Below are 22,134 nucleotides of genomic sequence, written 5' to 3' on the forward strand. Positions count from 1 at the left end.
CGGGACAGCGCGGGCACAAAGAGAGCGCGGAGCAGCGCGGGACAGCACGGGACAGCGCGGGCACAAGGAGAGCGCGAAGCAGCGCAGGACGACGAGGATTAACAGAGCAGACGGCGCACCACACGAGAAGTGGTAATTGTAAAACTGTATTAAGAATATTGTATTTTGTTGTGTAAAGTGTTAACTTAGTTAAGATGCCCCTAACTAATGAAGTTGCGTCATCCTCCACTAGTGGTAAGATGTCAGTGAAAGAGGCCCTATGTATTGTGTCGAAAGTTTTCGAAGGGAACAAGAAGGATTTAAGAGAATTTATCGAAAACGTAGATGCAGCTTTTGAATTAGTAAAGCCTGAGGAACACGAAACGTTATTGAAGTTCGTGAAAGCAAAGATAACCGGTGAGGCCAGGTCGAGATTGCAGGTGCGTGAACGCACAGGTACGTGGCAAGAGGTGAAACACGTTTTAGAGGAAAATTATGCCAGTAAGCGTACTATAGACTACTACGCATGTAAAATTTTCCAAGCCAGACAGGGACAAGGGGAACCGATAGCAATGTGGGCAAGCAGAATTGATGAAATGCAGAGAGACTTTCGCGAAGCGGTAAACAGAGTTACGGCCAGAGAAAACTTGAAAGGTGCAATAGAACTAGTTGACTCCTTAGGAAGAGCGTGTTTTATACAGGGTTTAAGTAATGACAGAATACAAACAATAGTGAGAAGCAGAGGCGATGAAATCACGTTGACAGCCGCAGTGGAGTTGGCACTGCAGGAGGAGAGTGCGATATTGTCCATGAGAGAGCGGGGACTAGCCCCGAGGGTAACGTACACTCGAAATAAGGAAGCTGTAAAAAACGTGAGAGAAAGTAAAGAGTTGAAATTTTTCAATTGTGGGCTGAGAGGTCACATAGCGAGCAAGTGTAGGAAAAGCAGGCCAGAGCATAGAATACGAGCCATGACAGGTAAAGAATTTACGAACTTTTGCTATGGGTGTGACAAGCCGGGACACACAGACATGGAATGCAGGGTGCGGTTAAGGAAAGTTCACCCGATAGATGTAAGGGAATTCAGAGGGAATCATAGAGAAACCGATGGAGGGTTACGAGAGTGGAGATGTTCACAGTGTAAATTACCAGGGAACTGCGGAGTTCCGTGCACAAGAGTAAAAGATGTTGCGTGCTTTAAGTGTAAACGGCAGGGCCACTACGCGAAAGACTGCCACGAAGGACCCTGGCACGCCTGGAGAAAAGGCAGGGTGCCAGTATCGAGCAAAACAGGAAAGGTAGTACAGGAAAACTAAGAGGCGGAAAGGCCGCGCAGTCGGGCCTTGTTGCAATAGGTAAACCCACAGTGAGGGTAATCAACTGTGCAACAGAAAACGACGTGGTAATGTTGTACTGCGTAGAACTAAAGAAGTACTTAAAGTTGCTAATAGACACAGGAGCACAATTGTGTTTGTTAAAGAGGACGAGCATTCCGGTAAAGAATAGGCTGGGAATCAATGAAACAGAAAAGCTTCGGTTAAAAGGTGTAACGAGTGAAGCCGTTAGCACAATAGGCACGGTACAAATAAACTTAAGTATAGACGGATCTGAAGAGGTGAAACAGAAATTTCACGTGTACGGTAGAGGCCTAGACATTCCGTACGACGGACTGATAGGGAGAAATTTCTTAACACAGCATAGAGTCAAGCTGGACTATGCGGGTAAAGTAATAAGACTAAAAGGCGAGATGTACCCTTAGTAGTAGAGGAAGAACCAAAGGGACAAGAGATAGAAGCAGATTCAGAAATAGGCGTGGAGATAGGGCCCCGGGAAGAAAGAATAATGTTGTTGAAAGTGGACGGAAAGGTACCACGGGGAATCGAAAGAGAAATGGTCATACCGAGGCAGGAGATTGCACGAGGGGTGCATATACCTGAGTCCTTAGTAAAAGTGCGAAATGGGAAATGCATAGTAAGTGCATTGAACGTGTCAGAGGACAGAGTTCGACTAGAAAATGTCACATTAGTAACGGAAGAGTTAGAAAGAATAGCGAAAGTACGCGAAGTAAAATGTAGCACTGAAGCAGTAGGTAAGACGGAAAGTCGTGCTAGTGTGTTGCGAAGGCAACTCAGGATGGATCATTTGAATGTCGAAGACAAGAGCGCTCTAGCAGAGGTCTGCACGGAGTACGGAGATGTATTTCATCTACCGGGGGACAAACTGTCCTATACTTCTGCAGTGAAACATAGAATACCGATTGCGCCGGAACACGCGGGGAGGGTAGTGAACGCCAGACCGTACAGAATCCCTGAAGCGCAAAAAGAAGTGCTAAAAGAGCAAATAGAACAAATGCTGAAGGATGACATAATTGTCGAAAGCAAGAGCGCATGGAACGCACCGTTACTGTTAGTTCCAAAGAAGTTGGATGCAAGTGGCAAGCAGAAATGGAGAATAGTAGTGGACTACCGACAGTTAAATGACATCACGGTAGGCGATGCATTTCCACTGCCGAATATCTCCGATATCCTGGATCAATTAGGGCAAGCCAAGTACTTCTCGACGCTTGACCTCGCAAACGGGTACCATCAAATATTGACGGACGAGAAGGACAGAGAGAAAACGGCATTCAGCTCAAACTATCAGCATAACGAATACAAAAGAATGCCGATGGGACTGAAAGGAGCCCCAGGATGTTTCCAGAGACTAATGAACACAGTATTGGCAGGTTTACAAGGTGTTAAATGTTTTGTCTATTTGGACGACATAGTATGTTATGGGAAAAACCTGCAGGAGCATAACGAAAAACTCCGGGAAATATTTGACAGGTTGCGAGAGCACAACTTGAAGTTGCAACCGGACAAGTGTGAATTTCTGAGGAAGGAGGTAATCTTCCTAGGTCATTGTATCACGGACAAGGGAATATCACCGGATATGGCAAAGGTGGAGAAGGTGAAGTTCTTCCCACAGCCGAGAACAACAAAAGAACTAAAAGGGTTTCTAGGATTGATAGGGTACTATCGACGTTTCATTGCAAATTTCAGCAAAATTGCGAAACCTCTCCATGAGCTCTTAATAAAAGGAGTAGAATACCAATTGGGAGAACGACAGAAGAATGCGTTCGAGGAACTGAAAGAGAAGTTAGTGAATCCTCCGTTACTTCAGTATCCTGACTTTACGAAACCGTTTATAATCACAACGGATGCGAGTAACGCAGTGTTGGGAGCCGTGTTATCGCAAGGGAAAAAGATTGGCGAAGACTTGCCGATTGCATATGCATCCAGAGCACTGAACAAAGCAGAACTGAACTATAGTACAACGGAAAAAGAGTTGTTGGCTATAGTGTACGCGGTAAAACAGTTTAGACCATACGTGTATGGGCGAAAATTCACAGTGGTGACAGACCATAAGCCACTAACATGGATATTTAGTGTGAAGGATCCGAGTTCGAGGCTCCTAAAGTGGAGACTGAAGCTCGAAGAGTTCGACTACGAGGTAGTATATAAGCCAGGAAGGTTAAACAGTAATGCGGACGCGTTAAGCCGGATAAGGCAGGAAGGAAAGGAAGAGATAAGTTCAAAGCGAAATGTGGAGGCAGAAAGAACCTCCGTAGCACAAGCTGAGGCGGAACAGAGTTCCGTAAACGTGCGGCAAGCGCAAGTGTCAGGTGAGATAGACCGGGAAACAAATAGTAATGAGGAAATTAGACCCGAAGAAAAGGAAAGTATATTAAAGGAGATGCACGATAATCCCTTGGGAGGGCACCAGGGAATGCATAGGACATTCGAGAGGATAAAAGCGTACAATCAGTGGCGCGGAATGAAGCGGGACATTGAAGATTATATTAGGAAGTGTCCATTATGTCAAAAGAACAAAAACACACAAATGAAAACAAGGATGCTTTTAGAAATTACAGACACAGCTGAAACAGTATTTGAAAAATGTGCAATGGATATAGTGGGTCCACTAGATGTATCTAGTACAGGAAAAAAGTACATGCTAACATTCAAAGACGATCTGAGTAAATTCACAGTAGCAGTCCCTATTGACAAGCAAGACGCTGAAACTGTAGCAGAAGCATTTGCAGAAAATATAGTATTAAGGTATGGGATTCCATCAGTTTTGTTAACAGATCAAGGATCAAATTTTCTGAGTGATTTGTTTAAAAGTGTATGTAAATTGTTGAAGGTAAGACGTATAAATACTACAGCGTACCACCCTGAGTCAAATGGTGCTCTAGAAAGGAGCCATAGAACAATTGTAGAATATCTCAGACACTTTGTAACAGGAGATCAAAGTTCATGGGACAAATGGGTGCCGTATGCAATTTTTGTGTTCAACACTACACCACACAGTAGCACAGGTTATACACCATTCGAGTTAATGTACGGAAGAAACGTTAACACACCAGGAGTACTACAGCAAGAAACACCGCAGGTAAGTTACGATTATGATTCGTATGTCAATAAGCTAAGAGCACGAATGCAGGAAGCCCATAGAGTGGCTAGGGATTCTATTATAAGGAGTAAGGTAATCAGTAAGGGACAGTATGATCTGAAGCAGAACCCAAAAGAATTCAGTGTAGGGGAGAAGGTGTTATTACACGACGAATCAGTGAGACGTGGAAGATCTCGGAAACTAGATTCGCAATGGAGAGGTCCATTTGAAGTGTTAAAAGTGGAAGATCCTAACGTAGTCATAAGGGTTAAGAGAAATAAGGAAACAAAAGTACATGCCAACAGGCTGAAACAGTTCTTTTAAAATTTCAGGTATGGCACTCAAGTGGCAAGTGGTGCAACTCATCATAGTGGTAGCAACATACAGCTTCGTTGCATCAGGATACGAAACGAACGAATTCAAAGTAACCTCAATACCAAGTTCATCAGGACTGTATTACGATCACGTAGGACAAATAGAGATATACAGTACCACATGGAGAATAGTCACATATGTTAACTTAGATGTAATAACAGAAAGATTTCAAAAAGCAGAGAGGTACGGTAAGGCAGCGGTACAGAGGTGCCGTGACACATTGAAACAACTAAACGTTGGATTAATAGAATGTAGGGTATTAGATCAGCAGGTTACACATCACGTAGAAAAGATTACAGGGTTACAGCAACTCGTACAGCAACTCACAAAACACGAAACCAGAAGAAAGAGAGGAGTATTCAACTTCGTCGGACAGGTAAGTAAGATACTGTTCGGGACATTGGACGAAGCAGACGCAGCGTACTATAAGGAAAGAATAGATGCTATGGAAAAGAACTCTGAAGGGTTGCTGAGGTTAACTAAGCAACAAGTGGCAGTGGTAAGGGCCACATTAGCAGGAGTAAACAGAACAGTATATACACTAGAATCAAACGAACACATTCTAAGAACAGGCATGCAGAGACTAGAAAGTTTCATGAAGGAATACGTAAAGGAGACAGATATGGGTTTCAAACGAGTAGCAACTTTTGCCACTGTAACGGAACAAGTATTGCAATTAGCGGCAGTGTTTGGCCAAATCGAAGAAGAGTACGAGCAAATGATAAATGCTATTGTAAATGCTCAAAAAGGAATACTTCAGCCTCACATCATTAATCCAGTGCAAATTGTGAAGTATCTAAGTTTAATACGAGACGAATTAAAGGACGTGAAGTTTCCTGTTCCTCTCGCGGAGTCATCAGGCTACCGCTTGTTAAGAATAATCGATCTAGATGTTTTCATTTCCGGTAGCATACTAGGGTACGTAATTAATATCCCTTTAATAGACAATAATAATTTCAATTTGTACAGAGTTCTTCCATTACCAAAGGAGATCCCAAATATGAAGGGGAGGTACATATACATACAGCCAGAGAAAGAATTTCTACTGATAGATGAATCCAAAAGGCAGTACGCGAAACTTTCTGTGGATGATTTAAAATGTAAAGAATTGAGTAAGAACAAAAAACTGTGCAGACAGTCATTCTCATTGCTATCGACATTCGACCATGAGGAATGCGAAGCCAAGTTATTACAACCGGTAAGAGAAATTCCGGAAGATTGTGTGCGAAAAATAGTCGCACTGAATCAGAGCCTTTGGACCCATCTAAACTGTAACGAATGGCTATATGTAGCTCCTAAGGAAGAAGGACTGACAGTATTATGTGGAAAAGAACCCCCGAAGGATTTATTAATGAAAGGGGTAGGAAAGATAAGTTTTTATAGCAAATGTAAGGGGTATGGAACGAGAGTGTTCATACAAACAGATAGAGTAATTCATAGTAACGTAACAAAGAAGGATATAATACCTCAAATTAATTTAGAATTTGACTGTTGTGTAGTAAACGAAGAAAAGAAGAATGTCTCAATGTTAACGCTAGATTTACCACTAGAGCAGGTAGTAACACAATTAGACGACTTGAAAGTCGCTGGGAAAAGGTTGGACGATGTCCAGCGGATGGCCGAAAGGCAGGAGGAGGAAGTAAAATACTCCAGATACTTTACCCATTACTCAGTAACTACATACATAGCTATAGCAATAGCCATTGTTATTGTAATAACACGTTGTTGTAAAAATTGTAAATGCTGTAAGGAATGCGTCAAAAGTTTATGGAAGTACTTTGACGATAGTAACTGTTGTGGAAAAGTATGTATAAGAAACACTATAGTAAATCAATATCCAGAGACTAGCTTAAGCAGAAGGCAAGCTAATAAAGACACTGAAGAGGTAGTAATATACGAAAGATGTGGGAAAAACCACGAAGATTCAGTTCTGTTCAGAAACAGGCGTTAAGTCAAATCAAAAGGTAAAATATATTAGAGGTGTCTTATGAAAAGGTGTAATCAATTTTAGTGTTTTGTCCATTTTGGAAACTGTATGTATTTGTTGAATGAAAATGATATTTTGTATCAATGTTTAAAAATGTACCTTGATTGTAATTGTATCAATGACTGAAAAAAAAATGTGTACCTTGATAAATGTATGTTTGATAAATAATTGTTGTAGCAATGAATTGAAAAAAAAAAGAGAGAAGAAAAGTGTACCTTGATAAATGTATGTTTGATAAATAATTGTTGTAGCAATGAATTGAAAAAAAAAGAGAGAAGAAAAGTGTACCTTGATAAATGTATGTTTGATAAATAATTGTTGTAGCAATGAATTGAAAAAAAAAGAGAGAAGAAAAGTGTATCTTGATAAATGTATGTATAAAATGATTGTGTCTCACAAAGAACTTAATGGTATTAGGTGTATATGACAGAAAAAGAAACATATGAAGTGTTGATGTAACAAAGAAAATGTAATCAAATAAAATGAGAGAATCACAATTGACGGTACTCTGAGGAGTAACGCCAATTTCCCTGGCGGGGGAGGTGTTGTAACCGCAGGAACAAGCCAAGTCTAATAGCAGTACCTTAAGAATAGTACGTAGGACGAAGTTAAAACTGTAGCGCTGGACGCCAGGCGTGGCAGAAGGGTCAGCCGAGGCGGCACTCGAGCTGCAGGGCAGCTGGGTGCTTTGATAAGAAAGTAAACAGCCGGTAGATACAAACGAGGGTTTGTGCAGGGACTCATGATAAGCATTCAATTAAGAATATCTACAGAAAGCATTCCTGGCTAGAGAGAGAGGTCCGGGAGTGGAGAGAGAAAGAAAGAGGGCCCTTGGTGGGGACCGCACTACGTCATGAGGAGCCAATGAAGGGCTCAGGACGCAGTGCGTGACCATATAGGGAGAGGCGCCTCTGCCCCTCCACTCAGCCTCTGAAGAACAATAGCAACAACAATGTTTTAACGATACCAAATAAGGACACGTTGCCTTCGACGCTACGTCAGGCCAAGCGCTGGCGGGGTCGAAGGGGAAACGCTAACAAAACCCGAGAGCACGCCGCTCTGGGGGCTTGTCTTGTCGTGTCGGGTCTTGTCTGGTGAAGGCGAAGAGTTAGAGCGTGATAGCAGCAGCCGACATGGGCTGAGGGAACGGGCTGTAGGCAGGCAGCCGGAGATAGTCGCTGGAGCGCGTCAGGGCGTAGCCGCGGGACTCTAACGTAGGGTGCTAGGGAACATTGCAGACCTTCTAGTAGGCAGTCGGAACGGTGGAGTCAGTCACCGTCTCTGTATTAGGCTTGGCCTTCCTGTGAGTGCAACCACCGTCAGATAGGGCGATTTGTATTCACTTAGAATAAACTGCAATTTATTAAAGTTATCACGACTTTAATTTCTATCACCTTCCTAGCCTTGTGAAAACCAGGGATTATACATCTTAGCCAGATCAAAAGTCTCCCTCTCATTACGGTCAACCGGCTAAAATCCCATCCACGAACCGTGTCGCTCAATCCCTCGCAATACCCACGCTTGGGACGCGACACAAGGTCATTTGCACTGAATCCCGAAAAAAGCTTCCCCTCTTCAAACTATTGGCTCTGTTTCTCCTCTTTTCTTCGAAATTAATTAGTTTCTCAAAAATTCTCCATATCGTAGAATTTCGGCATGAAGGCGGTGGCGCTTTGTCCGGTCGCTGCTCGCCAAGGTGACGCAGCTAGCTTCGCATAGTTGCCTGCAATTCTGAAGACTGTTACAGTCGATGGTCCCTGCTGACCTCCACTCCATTTGTCTTGCTCTGTCCGACCATGGGACGAAGGTGGATGTACTTGTCACCGCTGCCCCTCGGCCGCTGCTGCTTCCAGGACAGCACTGGACTCGAAATCGCGCCCTCGTGGATGCGGTGCCGCAACTTAACGCTAGTGGTGCTTGCCGGATGGCAACACCTGCCACCATCTCCGGCGGTGCTCCAGCGCTGCTGCGCCTCCCTCATTGTACGCCTCGCGCGGAGCCCGGTACGCCGGGTGGGAAGCGAACATGGCCCATCTGGACCTGCTGCAGACCACTGTCACTCACCTCCTTCAGGCAGACTATGCAGTCTCCAAGTACCCGGCTGCTATTCCGCCCCGCCCCGGTGTTGCGTCCCCAGAGGCGGAATACAGCCTGAACAAGTACGTAGAAATAAAGTACAGGTTTACATAGAGTAATTACAACATCGCTGCCAGTCTGGCCCCTAGAAGCGTAGACCAGCACAGGTCCGACCTGACTCTCATATGACGTGGCACACTGCTCAAGCTAAAAGTGCCTGACTACACTCCTGGAAATGGAAAAAAGAACACATTGACACCGGTGTGTCAGACCCACCATACTTGCTCCGGACACTGCGAGAGGGCTGTACAAGCAATGATCACACGCACGGCACAGCGGACACACCAGGAACCGCGGTGTTGGCCGTCGAATGGCGCTAGCTGCGCAGCATTTGTGCACCGCCGCCGTCAGTGTCAGCCAGTTTGCCGTGGCATACGGAGCTCCATCGCAGTCTTTAACACTGGTAGCATGCCGCGACAGCGTGGACGTGAACCGTATGTGCAGTTGACGGACTTTGAGCGAGGGCGTATAGTGGGCATGCGGGAGGCCGGGTGGACGTACCGCCGAATTGCTCAACACGTGGGGCGTGACGTCTCCACAGTACATCGATGTTGTCGCCAGTGGTCGGCGGAAGGTGCACGTGCCCGTCGACCTGGGACCGGACCGCAGCGACGCACGGATGCACGCCAAGACCGTAGGATCTTACGCAGTGCCGTAGGGGACCGCGCCGCCACTTGCCAGCAAATTAGGGACACTGTTGCTCCTGGGGTATCGGCGAGGACCATTCGCAACCGTCTCCATGAAGCTGGGCTACGGTCCCGCACACCGTTAGGCCGTCTTCCGCTCACGCCCCAACATCGTGCAGCCCGCCTCCAGTGGTGTCGCGACAGGCGTGAATGGAGGGACGAATGGAGACGTGTCGTCTTCAGCGATGAGAGTCGCTTCTGCCTTGGTGCCAATGATGGTCGTATGCGTGTTTGGCGCCGTGCAGGTGAGCGCCACAATCAGGACTGCATACGACCGAGGCACACAGGGCCAACACCCGGCATGATGGTGTGGGGAGCGATCTCCTACACTGGCCGTACACCACTGGTGATCGTCGAGGGGACACTGAATAGTGCACGGTACATCCAAACCGTCATCGAACCCATCGTTCTACCATTCCTAGACCGGCAAGGGAACTTGCTGTTCCAACAGGACAATGCACGTCCGCATGTATCCCGTGCCACCCAACGTGCTCTAGAAGGTGTAAGTCAACTACCCTGGCCAGCAAGATCTCCGGATCTGTCCCCCATTGAGCATGTTTGGGACTGGATGAAGCGTCGTCTCACGCGGTCTGCACGTCCAGCACGAACGCTGGTCCAACTGAGGCGCCAGGTGGAAATGGCATGGCAAGCCGTTCCACAGGACTACATCCAGCATCTCTACGATCGTCTCCATGGGAGAATAGCAGCCTGCATTGCTGCGAAAGGTGGATATACACTGTACTAGTGCCGACATTGTGCATGCTCTGTTGCCTGTGTCTATGTGCCTGTGGTTCTGTCAGTGTGATCATGTGATGTATCTGACCCCAGGAATGTGTCAATAAAGTTTCCCCTTCCTGGGACAATGAATTCACGGTGTTCTTATTTCAATTTCCAGGAGTGTATTTATACTGCTTTTCCCCTCGCCTCTGACATAGTGTCAGACAGAGACAGAAACTATGGCAGGGGTAAATTCCCATACATCGGCCAATTACACATTGCCACTACCGGCTTTGGCTATTACCTTGCCTCATATATTGCAATAACGTAAAGCAACACTGCACTTGCTTGCGTCGCTGTTGCTCCACACCAAACAATCCGTACGTGCAATACACTGCTAGAGCTCAGTGCCATGTTTACTCTGCCTCGCTGCTGACTATTACCTCACACTGCCAGCGGCCCCAGACTTCATTGCCCAACCGCACCTTTACTGAAGTTTAACAAATATCCCCTTTTTACGACTAAGACTAATACTAGCGCAGCACACCTCCCTCCTTTCAACTAGATTCGTCCCGAATCGAAAAATAACAGACGTGGCCTGTGGCTGCGTAAACATACCTTGTTCACAACACTTTCATCCTACTGACTAAAACTAACGAGAGCATACAAACATTAGCTCTACACTTATACACTGTTTGCACTGGTTCCTCATGCCGAAGGCAACTGATGTGTTGGCACCTCATCTACTGGTGCACGTTTCCACAGTCCCCACAAAGCTATACCCAAGAAAAATAGAAAAACGGCTCACCCTGTGGTTGAAATGCTCACTGTCTTTATTCTGTCGGTGCGATGCTGTTGTGACGTTCGAACGTGTTCCAATACTTTATTAACCGAGATGGATCTTTCCTGTGCATAATAAAGGAATGCAACGTTTCCAAAAGCTCTGGATTTAACATGGAGTTTAAATATGTCAGATTCTGCATTGGTAATATCTCCAGAACTCCTTCCCACTACAAGTTACTACAGCATCGTATGACGTCCTGAAAAATTCTCGATAGTTCACTCTGCCCCTATCGAATTCCCTGAACAAAAAAAAAGTCTCCCCCTCCCAATTGAAACGTCCCCTTAGAAAAATTGTAAGTGACTGTGCTTGTAAACACCTTACGTGATTTGATTTTCGAACAGCTGAGCAGAACTGAACGTAGTCAGACATTTCGCTCTTTACTTATTCTGATCAACACCAAACTGACACAATGTTTTTAGCGCAACGTAATCTGACTTTCAATAATCCCTACAAAGGAATGGCCCTGACTAACAATAATATACCTTTCATGAATCACTTACCTCACAAAAACCTTCGTTACTCGAACTACTGCAATACAGTGAGCGCCACTACTGCCAGCTAAATAAAAGATTCTAACTACTGAAGGCACTAACTATTGATAGGCATAGTTAGCAAATGAAAGATTTTGATAGAGAACAAACAATGTATTTACCTTAATAGTGTTCAAAAGTCATATTATATATATCAGTTCATGACATCCAGTCTCACAAATTTACTGTCTCTGATGGACACACGTCCAGATCATCCGCTCTCAAAACTCCGCCATCTCTCTCCCCACATCCACCACTGCTGGCGGCTCTTAACAGCCAACTGCCCAACACTACAATAGCGAATATTACAACAATGCCAACCAGCCACAGACTGCAATCATCACAGTCAGTGATTTTCATACAGAGCGCTACGTGACGTTACGAACATAAAAACCTACACAGCCTACTTACCTAGCGCCCATGCTCCCCACAAAAAATTTTACAAATTGTTTTGGGCAGTGGCCAATACAGATTTGAAGAATTTTTTCATAATTGCAGTAACAAAGAAATCAAATGCACACACTTATTGATACAATGTTGGTCAAAAGCTAAAATTTTCTTACAGTCCATAAAGACAGTCCTGATCATTCATCACAGTAAAATTGCAGTGTTTTATTTTCTCAAAGTCTGAGCAGTAAAAGAAAATGCACACGGAAGTAGTTGACTTCCATGAAGTCTTGAAGAAGCAGTGTTGTCCTTCCAACGAAAAGACAATGCTGACTCTTGACATCGTCCGCAGCTCGTGGTCGTGCGGTAGCGTTCCCGCTTCCCACGCCCGGGTTCCCGGGTTCGATTCCCGGCGGGGTCAGGGATTTTCTCTGCCTCGTGATGACTGGGTGTTGTGTGATGTCCTTAGATTAGTTAGGTTTAAGTAGTTCTAAGTTCTAGGGGACTGATGACCATAGATGTTAAGTCCCATAGTGCTCAGAGCCATTTGACTCTTGACATGCAGACAGGTATGGCATCTTTCTTCAATAGGCCACCTCGAACGCTGACATTCCGACTACCAAATGTATTTTTGTGTTATAACTCGATACCACGTATGGAAGATAAACTTTCCAGTTATCATGGTTTCCACTACATAATAACTTAGCAGTTTTGAAATTGTCTTATATACTCGCTCCGTTCTCTCTTTCTCCTGCGGATGAAATGGACTGGTCCGTAACTTTTTAATTCTCAATAACCGACACAACTGTGACATTAATTCACACATGAAGTTCGTTCCCTGATCCGTAATTATGGTATCAGGCACCCCAAACTTCAATAAACAGTTACTGACTAAAGCTTGTGTTACCGTACTTGCCTGTTGGTCTGATATTTGCGACCATGTCTAGAAACCGCGAAAAGTGATCAATTACAGCCAAAACGTAACGACTCCCTGGCGGTGTTTTGTTATATGGCCTGCAGACATCTAGCTCGATAAAATCGGGAGGTTTCGAAGCCTCTGGTAACCGTTGCAATGGAATTCTTGCGCTCGTCACCCCACGATCTTCTCTGCACGGGGACAACCGAACGTGCTCGATATTGCTCTTCTGAAGGGCATCGGGCATTTCGCGACCGCCGAGACGCGTAACGTCCTTTCCTCCGACACGTACCGGTCATTTTTGGCATCGACGTGGTCGGAGATTCTCTTCCAGAGAGCCGTCCGAGCTATCGAAGGCTCGACGACGAGCGCTTTCAGACGGAAGCCTTCGAACTGCTCGAGGACGCGCCAAATCCCGCTTAGGTAGGGGCCGAGGCCGCCCTAGCATTCTTCACCCGAAGACTACTCCGAGCAGCAGAGGAAGCCACGCCGAGACATCGCGAAGAACTACGAGATTTCTCGCGACAGCTACGCGCCCTATTCTGGACGCGATCACCGAGAAGAACCGACAGTTTCGTGAATGGCAGCTCACTCGACAACCAGACACGAAGCGCTTCTTAAACCGCATGAGACGGGAAATTAAGGCAGCAGTCGAGCAACACCGGAACCAGGAAAGGGAAGACCTTGTGTCTACCCTCAATGCTGAGGATGGCAGTGCATGGAGGTTGGTAAAGTCCTTCCTACGCCGGCGACAACGAATACCGCCTTTACAGGTCGGGAACGACTTCGCCAGCGACCCCGACGCGAAAGCCGGCGTCCGGTCTGACGCAGTTGCGGCGAACTTCACACTGGCGGCCTACGTCATTGACGACGACCACATACAGCGGGTCCACGAGCAATTGCCAACCTTCCGCGTCGCAAGGGAGGAAGGCGACGTTATCGAGCAGATAACGGAGGAGGAAGTTGCTGTGCAGCTTCGCTCGCTGAACTCCAAGAAGGCTGGAGGCAGCGATGGCGTCACAAACCTCCTACTGAATAGCCTTCCGCCGGGACTATACAGGCAACTTGCCGATGTTTTCAACGAGATTCTCCGATCAGGTGTCTAACCCTTTGCGTGGAAACACGCGGAGGTCGTGGCCATTCTGAAATCCGGCAAGGACCCACGCCAGGAATCGAGCTCCCGTCCCTCTCAAAAGTTTTCGAGAGCCTGTACGCGAGAAGACTGAAGAGACACGTCACCCAGGAGGGCATCGTCCCGAACGAGCAGTTCGGGTTTCGAGAAGAACATGCCACTTCCCACCATCACTTGCGGGTGGTAGAACCGGCGATGAGGGCACTGGAAACAAGGGAATACTTTGGGGCAGTGTTCCTCGACGTCTCCCGAGCGTTTGACTCGGTGTGGCACGAGTCTCGAGTTCAAACTTTTTCAACAAGGGATACCGACGTCCGATATGACGCTGCTGCGGTCGTACCTGTCCGAACGAACCTTCCACGTGAGGGCTGACGACGGTACGTCCACAGACCGGCAGATACGTGGACGGGTGCCGCAGGGGTCGGTTCTCGGCCTCTCGCTGTACTCCTTCTACACTGCCGACGCGCCGAAAGTGGCAGGAGTCGAACAGACTCTGTACGCTGATGATACAGCCCTGTTCACTCGCAGGATGAACGCTCAAGTGCTGAGAAACCGCCTCCAACGAGGGTGCGACGCTTTGGGCTCTTGGGCAACAAAGTGGCGGCTGAAAGTCAACGCCACAAAGAGCCAGGCAGTCGAAACCCTGGGAGAACCTATCCCATGGAGTGGGACGGCGAAATACCTATGGGTTACCCTAGACCGCAGGCTCACCTGGAAGCATCACATCCGTGATGTGAAAGGGAGAGCAATAGGACACCTTCGCGCTCTGTATCCGCTGCTAAACCCGCAGTCGTCATTGCCACCGCAACACGGCATCACGCTTTACCTAACATTGGTCCGCCCACTGTTGGAGTATGCGGCCGTGGTCTGGGGGAAAGCCGCAGATGCGTACATTGTGACTCTGCAGCGGATACAGAAGACTGCTATGCATCTTCCGTGGCGCTTCTCGACGCGCCAACTCCTAGAGGACACCGGGATCCTGCCTCTCCGAGACAGGGTTCGCGCCATCGCCAGGAAGTTCTACGAGAAGATGGGACGCTCCCGCAACCGGCTCATCCGTGGACTGGGCCAACAACCTCATCACAGGCCAACCACGCGTTGGCCTGACCTGCTGAGGGATCAAGTTTTACTAATCCCTCACCAGAGTGTGTCTTTCCCCTTTACAGATTACACCAGCTAGGACCAATCAACAAGAGTGGAACCGTAGGAATGACAAATTTTGTCTAAACTGCACCACCTCGAGCCAAGGATAGGCTCGTCTTTTCAGCGTCAGCGTCGGCGTCTCTGAGTGCGCCACCAAAATCGTTCTGCTTCTCGTCTTTCCGTTGCTTGACGACCTCCATGCCCTGAAAGCACATGATCATGGGCCTGCTTTAAGACATCCTCTCTCAAACTCTTTGGTAACATGGTAACACTACCCGTGGTCCACATCTCGTAGCTCTACACAACAAATATCCCTCCACAATGAAATGTGGCTGAGTTCTAAAACTCCTCATCCTCTGCTTGTGTCCTTTTCCATTCCGCGACACTCTTACCCATTACTTCTGATGTGTCTAACTTGCGACTTAATGTATCTGTATTCCCGTGTTTCTCCCCTGGCTTATGAATTACATCAAATTCAAACTCACTTAATTTTAGAGCCAACAGTGTTAACCGACTAGAAAGATCCTTGAATCCCAGTGAACATCTCAACGCAGCATTATCTGTCATGACCTTAAACTTCCTACCATAAAGGTAACATCTAAAATACGTTACTTCATATATTACAGCCAACATCTCCTTTTCTGTTGTGGATTAATCCTGCTCTGCCCTATTTAACTCACTGGAAGCATGCGTCACGGTATACTCCTGTCCCTTTATTATTTGCCCCAGACCACATCCTACAGCGCCATTTGAAACGTCTCATGATAAGATGAAGTCTTCTTCAAAATTCGGAAACACTAACACCGGGCAGGCCTCGGTGGCCGAGCAGTTCTAGGCACTTCAGTCGGGAACTGCGCGACTGCTACGGTCGCAGGTTCGAATCCAACCTCGGGCATGGATGTGTGTGACGCCCTTAGGTTAGTTAGGTTTAAGTAGTTCTAAGTTGTAGGGGACTGATGACCTCAGATGTTAAGCCCCATAGTGCTCAGAGCCATTTGAACCATTTGAACCAACACCGGACCAGAAACTAATCTCATTATTAATTCATCGAAAGCTTGCTGGCATTCTACCGTCCATTGAAATTCAACCCCTTTCTTTAAAAGCTTTGTCAACGGCTAGGCTACTTTAGCAAAATCCTTTACAAATTTACGATAATATGAACACAACCCAATATACGACTGTATCTGCTTCGTTGTACGTGGTGTTAGGAAATTTTGAACTGCCCCTGTTAACCGAGGATCGGTTTGAACCCCTTGTTTACTCATTACATGACCTAAATATTTGATCTGCGTCTGAGCAAAATTACACTTATCTAAACTTAATGTTAACCGTGCCGACTGCAGTCTTCTAAAGCCTTCTCTTAAACGCGATACATGTACTGGTATATCCACCGAAAATACTATAATGTCATCTGAGTAAGCCATACATGTGTTTGGTTTCAATCACCTTAAAATCCCATTTAATAATCGATGAAAAGTGGCCGGTGCATTCTTCAACTCGAACGGCGTACGTATATACTGATAGTGTCCCCCGGGAACAGTAAAAGCTGTCTTCGCCCTATCCTCTGGCGCTACTTCCAACTGGTGGTATCCACTCCGTAAATCCATCGTCGTTAAATACTTACATTGTTCCAGATTATCCCATGTGTCGGTGATATTCGGAATCGGATATGCGTCCGAAATGGTTTTCGCATTCAGAAACCTATAATCACAACAAAACCCATATTTCCTTGTACCATCCACCGACTTCTTAGGTACGAGAACTACATTGCTTGAATACGGACTATCGCTCTGCTCTATGATTTGAACCCGTAGTTGTTGTTATATAAACTCCTCTTGTAGCGGTTGCATATGACGTGCTACCCTACACGGTTTCCAATACACTGATGTATTACCCTCCGTTGGTATGTGATCCTTCGTAATCGGTGTTGCCGGTAACTTATCGTCCGTTCCGAATAAATCGCTAAATCTCACAAACAGTTCCTCCAACGCGACCCTGTCGTCTCCCTGCAAATGCTGTGATTTTCCCCTCAATTGCGCTGCATCGACGTTTTGCTTGTGGATCGCCTCTAAATCCTCCCTATCGAGGTCATCTTCATCAAAAAACGCCAGCGTGGCCAATAACAACTCTTTCGACAAGCTAAAGTCCACTCAGTCAAAGTTATCTATCCTCAAAGGAACCCTATAATCTCCTTGCCGGTCGTTTTGTTCGAGTGGTTATAGCCGCTTCAATCCGGAACCGCACTGCTGCTACGGACGCAGGTTCGAATCCTGCATCGGTCATGGATGTGTGTCATGTCCTTAGGGTAGTTAGTTTTAAGTAGTTCTACGTCTAGGGGACCGATGACCTCCGATGTTATGTCCCATAGTGCTCAGAGCCATTGGAACCATATAATCTCCTTCCACATAACTTCCGTAAGCTAAACTCCTCCGCACAAAACAGTGCTCATTATCCTACTCCTCAATACTCGAGAGTGGCTCCACGATGTACAACGTCCCCTTCGGGAAGTCCTTATTTATCGAAACCAAGACTACCTTCCCTGTATCTGCCGGTATGTTATCCTGCTGATCGACCTTTAATGAATCCGTTCGCAGTTTAGCTGGCATCATCTTCGCGTTAAGTGCGCCTTGCGTCATTCGACCATTTGCAACCGTTTCCCTCTTGGAAAACATTGTTCCTCTGAGATCCACTGTTTGTTGCCAAAGATCTATCTTTGCACCATGTTTTTCAAGGAAGTCCAGTCCGACAATCACCGAATATCCCTCACCCACACATGGTAACACTTTACCTGCTCACTTAGGCTTAGTTCCTGCGATCACAAGTTGAAGTACCGTCGTACCCAATGACTCCACTTTATTATCCCCCACCCCACGTAACCTATAACGTGGTGGCTCAAGCCTTCTCCTTCTAATCAGATCTAGACTTATAACAGACACGTGTGTCCCCATGTCAACCAGAAACCTCTTTTCCCTTTCGTTCACATAGCCTAATAAGCAGCATTCTGTCTGTGCTCCTACAAGCGCAGCACCTAATTTCACTGGAACCACCCTCCGACGGTTGATGCAGTCCCGTTCTCGTTTAACAGCTGCTGCCGCTGAGGTTTCCCTCTACTTTTACTCCTGCAGTTCACTGCCTGGTGACCCATTTTCCCACATGAGTAACATCGCAATTGACGCAGACACTACGTCCTAATATGACCTACCTGACCACAACCAAAACACTTCATTTCTGCTGCCAGAACTTTATGCTCCACCTTTTGCTTCGTCGCATAATCTACTCCCTCCAAGTATATGGCAATCCCTAGAGCAGCCACAAGATCACTGGAATTGTTCATTCTCACCCGACGTGACATCTCATGCGGTACTCCCTGCAAAAACATATCTAACGCCCTGCCCTTGGTCTCCTGTAAAAGCACTCTATTCGTCTCCCCATTTGGTGACAGTTCAAACGTTTGTGCATTCAGCTTTCGAATCCTGTCTGAGAACACCTCCACAGTCTCATCTCTTCTCATAACTAAAGCACTTCATTTGTCCCGAAAAAATAACTGGTACTAATCTGTTTTTGGTACCTCTGGCGTAACCCAGCCTCAAGCTCTGCAAACGTCCCCACATTGTTCAACGTTTGATGGAACAATACATACCACATGGCATCCCCTATGAAGCGTAACTTCGCCACACTCAGCATTACAACATCTGACTACCCATTGGCCTCAGCCATTGTGATAATGTCATTAAGGAATACCAACACATCCTCCACTGTCTTACGCGAAAAGGGGTTAATCATTGCCACGATTGCCAGGTGAAACAGTCCCTGACCTACAGTTTACTTTCTCCTGATGTCCCTTCCCCTACCTTCAATGCCTCAAATCTCCCCCCTAATTCTTCATTTTTTTTTTTTTTTTAGGTCCCTTACCCTTACCTCCGACAATACCAGCATTTGCTCAGTTAGAGCAGCTACAGCTTCCGCTGCAGTCACTGCCGCAGCCTCCGCTGTTGCTCCCCTGCTTGCCGTGTTTCCACCATTTTGCTTATAGCTCTACAGTTAGTATTAACACCACTCTGCTACTCCTAAGGCTTAGTTCTTAGTTCTTGACCCGCATCATCGCCCATTTACATTCTGAACAACTGAGCAACAAATGTCCAGTTCTGTTACAAATAAAACAACTCTCTGGCACCCAGTTTGTACATGGTAATCCGTGACCTGACAGGTTACAAAAATTACATCGCTTAGGCACTATGTCGTTATGTGCCCCATTTCCCCTGAATTCCGATAATCTACAGGCTCCTCCAGCCTTACAAAAGACACCTTCAAAAAGTCCGTCCTAATTTACACTTAACCCCTTAAAACACAAAAGAATGACACATAACAACAAATCAAATGTCACTCACCCATCCCCATCGTGCGCAGGTGACAGTCCTGCTTTCCTCTCTATACTGGTATGGACGAACACTTCCCGAACGACAAGACGTACAAGAGGTGTGCGGCCACCCGCCCCGAATGCAACCAAACAGCTCAACTACCCCTCTACACATGCACACCTCAATGCTACTTGCCCAACATCAAATGTCGGAGTGGAAATCCGGTACCAGCGTTGTAATCGGCACCACTTCTGAACCCACTGTTGTGGGCCATTGATGGTCGAACCCGGGACTCCAGATGGCCGAGCTGAAGGCGGGGCCCACAGCGCCACTTCACGTCAGGAGGCCGAGCAAGTTCAATAGCGTCAAGGGGTAGCGCAGAGTGATATAGCAGTATTCGGAAGCATTTCTTTATTCACATAATTTACAGTACTACGATGTGTGCAGCATAGTGTCGGCGTGCCGCCCGCAGCATTGTCCCGTGAGTCCAGCGGGCTCAGCAACTCCTAGTATGCCGACACCGCTGCTCCATCATCAAGGCCGCTCAGCTGGAACGTGGCTGTGCTCTGCCCAGTTGCCACTCGCCGAGGCGTCGCATCTTGCGTCGCGTAGCTGCCTGCAATTCTGGAGCCTGTTACAGTCCCTGGTCTCCACAGCCCTCAACCCCGTTTGGCCTGCTCTGTCCGATCATGGTACGAAGGTGAATGTACTGGTCACACGTGGCCCTTGGCCACTGCTGCTCCCAGGACAGGACCTGACTCGAACCCGCACCCTCCTGGATGCGATGCCGCAACTTGCTGCTAATGGTGCTTGCCAGATACCAACACCTGCTGTTGTCTCCGGCTCTGCTCCAGCGCTGCACCTCCCACAGCGTATGCCTCACCCGGACCATGGTATGCCAGGTGGGAAGCGAACGTAGCTCGTCCTAGACCCGCTGTAGACCACTGTCACTGCCCTCCTTCAGGCAGACCGTGTAATCTCCAAGTACCCGGCTACTGTTCCGTCCCGCCCTAGTGTTGCATCCCCAGAGGCGGAATACAGCCCGAACAAGTACAGGCTTACATGATTGCTGCCAGACTTGCCCCTAAAAGCGTAGACCAACACAGGTCCTACCTGACTCTCGTCTGACTTGGCCCACTGCTCAAACTAGGCGTGCCTGACTATTTATACTTCCTTTCCCCTCGTCTCTGACGTAGTGTCAGAGAGAGACAGAAACTATGGCAGAGGTAAATTCCCATACTTCAGTCATTTACACATCGCTGTTCCCGGCTCTGGCCTACTTCCTTGCCTCACACATCCCATTAACTTAAAGCAAACGCAGAAGTTCCCTGCCTCGCTGTTGATTTACAGCAAACAATCCGTATGTGCAATACGCCGCTACAGCTCCATGCCATGTTTACTCTGCCTGGCCTACTGGCTGCTGACTATTACTACACACTGCCAGCAACCCCAGAGTTCATCGTCCAACCACGCATTTACTGAATTTTAACAAAATTCTCCTTTTCTCCGACTAATACTAGCGCAGAAAGAGGTTGAAAATATGCCCATTACAGTGGACAGCATTCCAGTCGCATGCCTGCTTCCAACGCAAGTGCCTCGCAAAGAGCTTGTTATGCACGCATCAGTCTCGATCGTAAAGGATGCTGGACTTCAAACATGATCGTCTTCACGGGTTAAAGCATACGGGTTTTCTATACAGATATCAGTGCATGCGTTGCCATTAAATATTCTATATCGAGACATGAGATCACTCGATGCTCAATATCCAAGGCTGTTCACCACCGGTCATGGTGGGGAACAAACTCTATAGTACATATTAACAAAGTCTAATCGTCCGTACTGCTTTCTCCTCGTGCTCGCCCAATTACACATGCGTTACGTGACTCCATCATGGTTAAGAAATCAAATGAGGCCCTGAGTTTATGTTGGTATTTCAGAGAAGCCAGTTTCCTGATTTGTGGGTGCAACCCCTATGCAACATCGGGAAAAATCTGTTTCCCCATCGGAATCAAGGTAGATGCTTCCCCAATCTTGACCTTCTCTGATGCACACATGTAGATGGTAGTCTATGAGGTGTCTCAGAAATATCTGGTCTTCAATCGGTATTTGACCTGTATAAGTGCCTGTGCTACCTTTCAGCATTGTGTGTGTGACGCTAGTTATCTAGTCGTTGTGGAGTAGCTATTAGTCGGGTGCCATCCTCCTGTAATACACAAATGAAGTGATCCACATGAGAAACCGTGAAAGGAAATATGAACAATTTAAGATTCCTGATGGCACTAAGGTAAAAATGACTCCATACCCCGTTTGAAAACTACTGTTTTCAAAATATAATTTCTACCGTTGAATCAGTTGTATTCTATGATGTTTTGTTCAATTTTATATTCACAACACATTAAAGTTTATAACTGATAATTCCTATGAGTGCCACATGATCAATATGAGCGCATTAAAAATTGTTTTACGTATCTTTAAATGTTGCTCCATGGCTTCGCTTGTCCCTGCGTCGA

General features: G+C 46.7%; 1 protein-coding gene across 1 annotated transcript in view; it reads left to right on the forward strand.

The window, feature by feature from the left end:
* Positions 1-239: 239 nt before the first annotated feature.
* The window catches only part of LOC124788904, a 51,548-nt gene continuing 29,653 nt past the window's right edge, over positions 240-22,134 (forward strand). Inside the window, exons 1-2 of the mRNA XM_047256187.1 lie at positions 240-815; positions 13,765-13,989. Coding sequence (XP_047112143.1) covers positions 240-815; positions 13,765-13,989 — 801 coding nt within the window. The remainder of the gene's footprint in view (positions 816-13,764; positions 13,990-22,134) is intronic.

The sequence above is a fragment of the Schistocerca piceifrons genome, chromosome 3 (assembly GCF_021461385.2).
Source record: "Schistocerca piceifrons isolate TAMUIC-IGC-003096 chromosome 3, iqSchPice1.1, whole genome shotgun sequence".
Lineage (NCBI taxonomy): Eukaryota > Metazoa > Arthropoda > Insecta > Orthoptera > Acrididae > Schistocerca > Schistocerca piceifrons.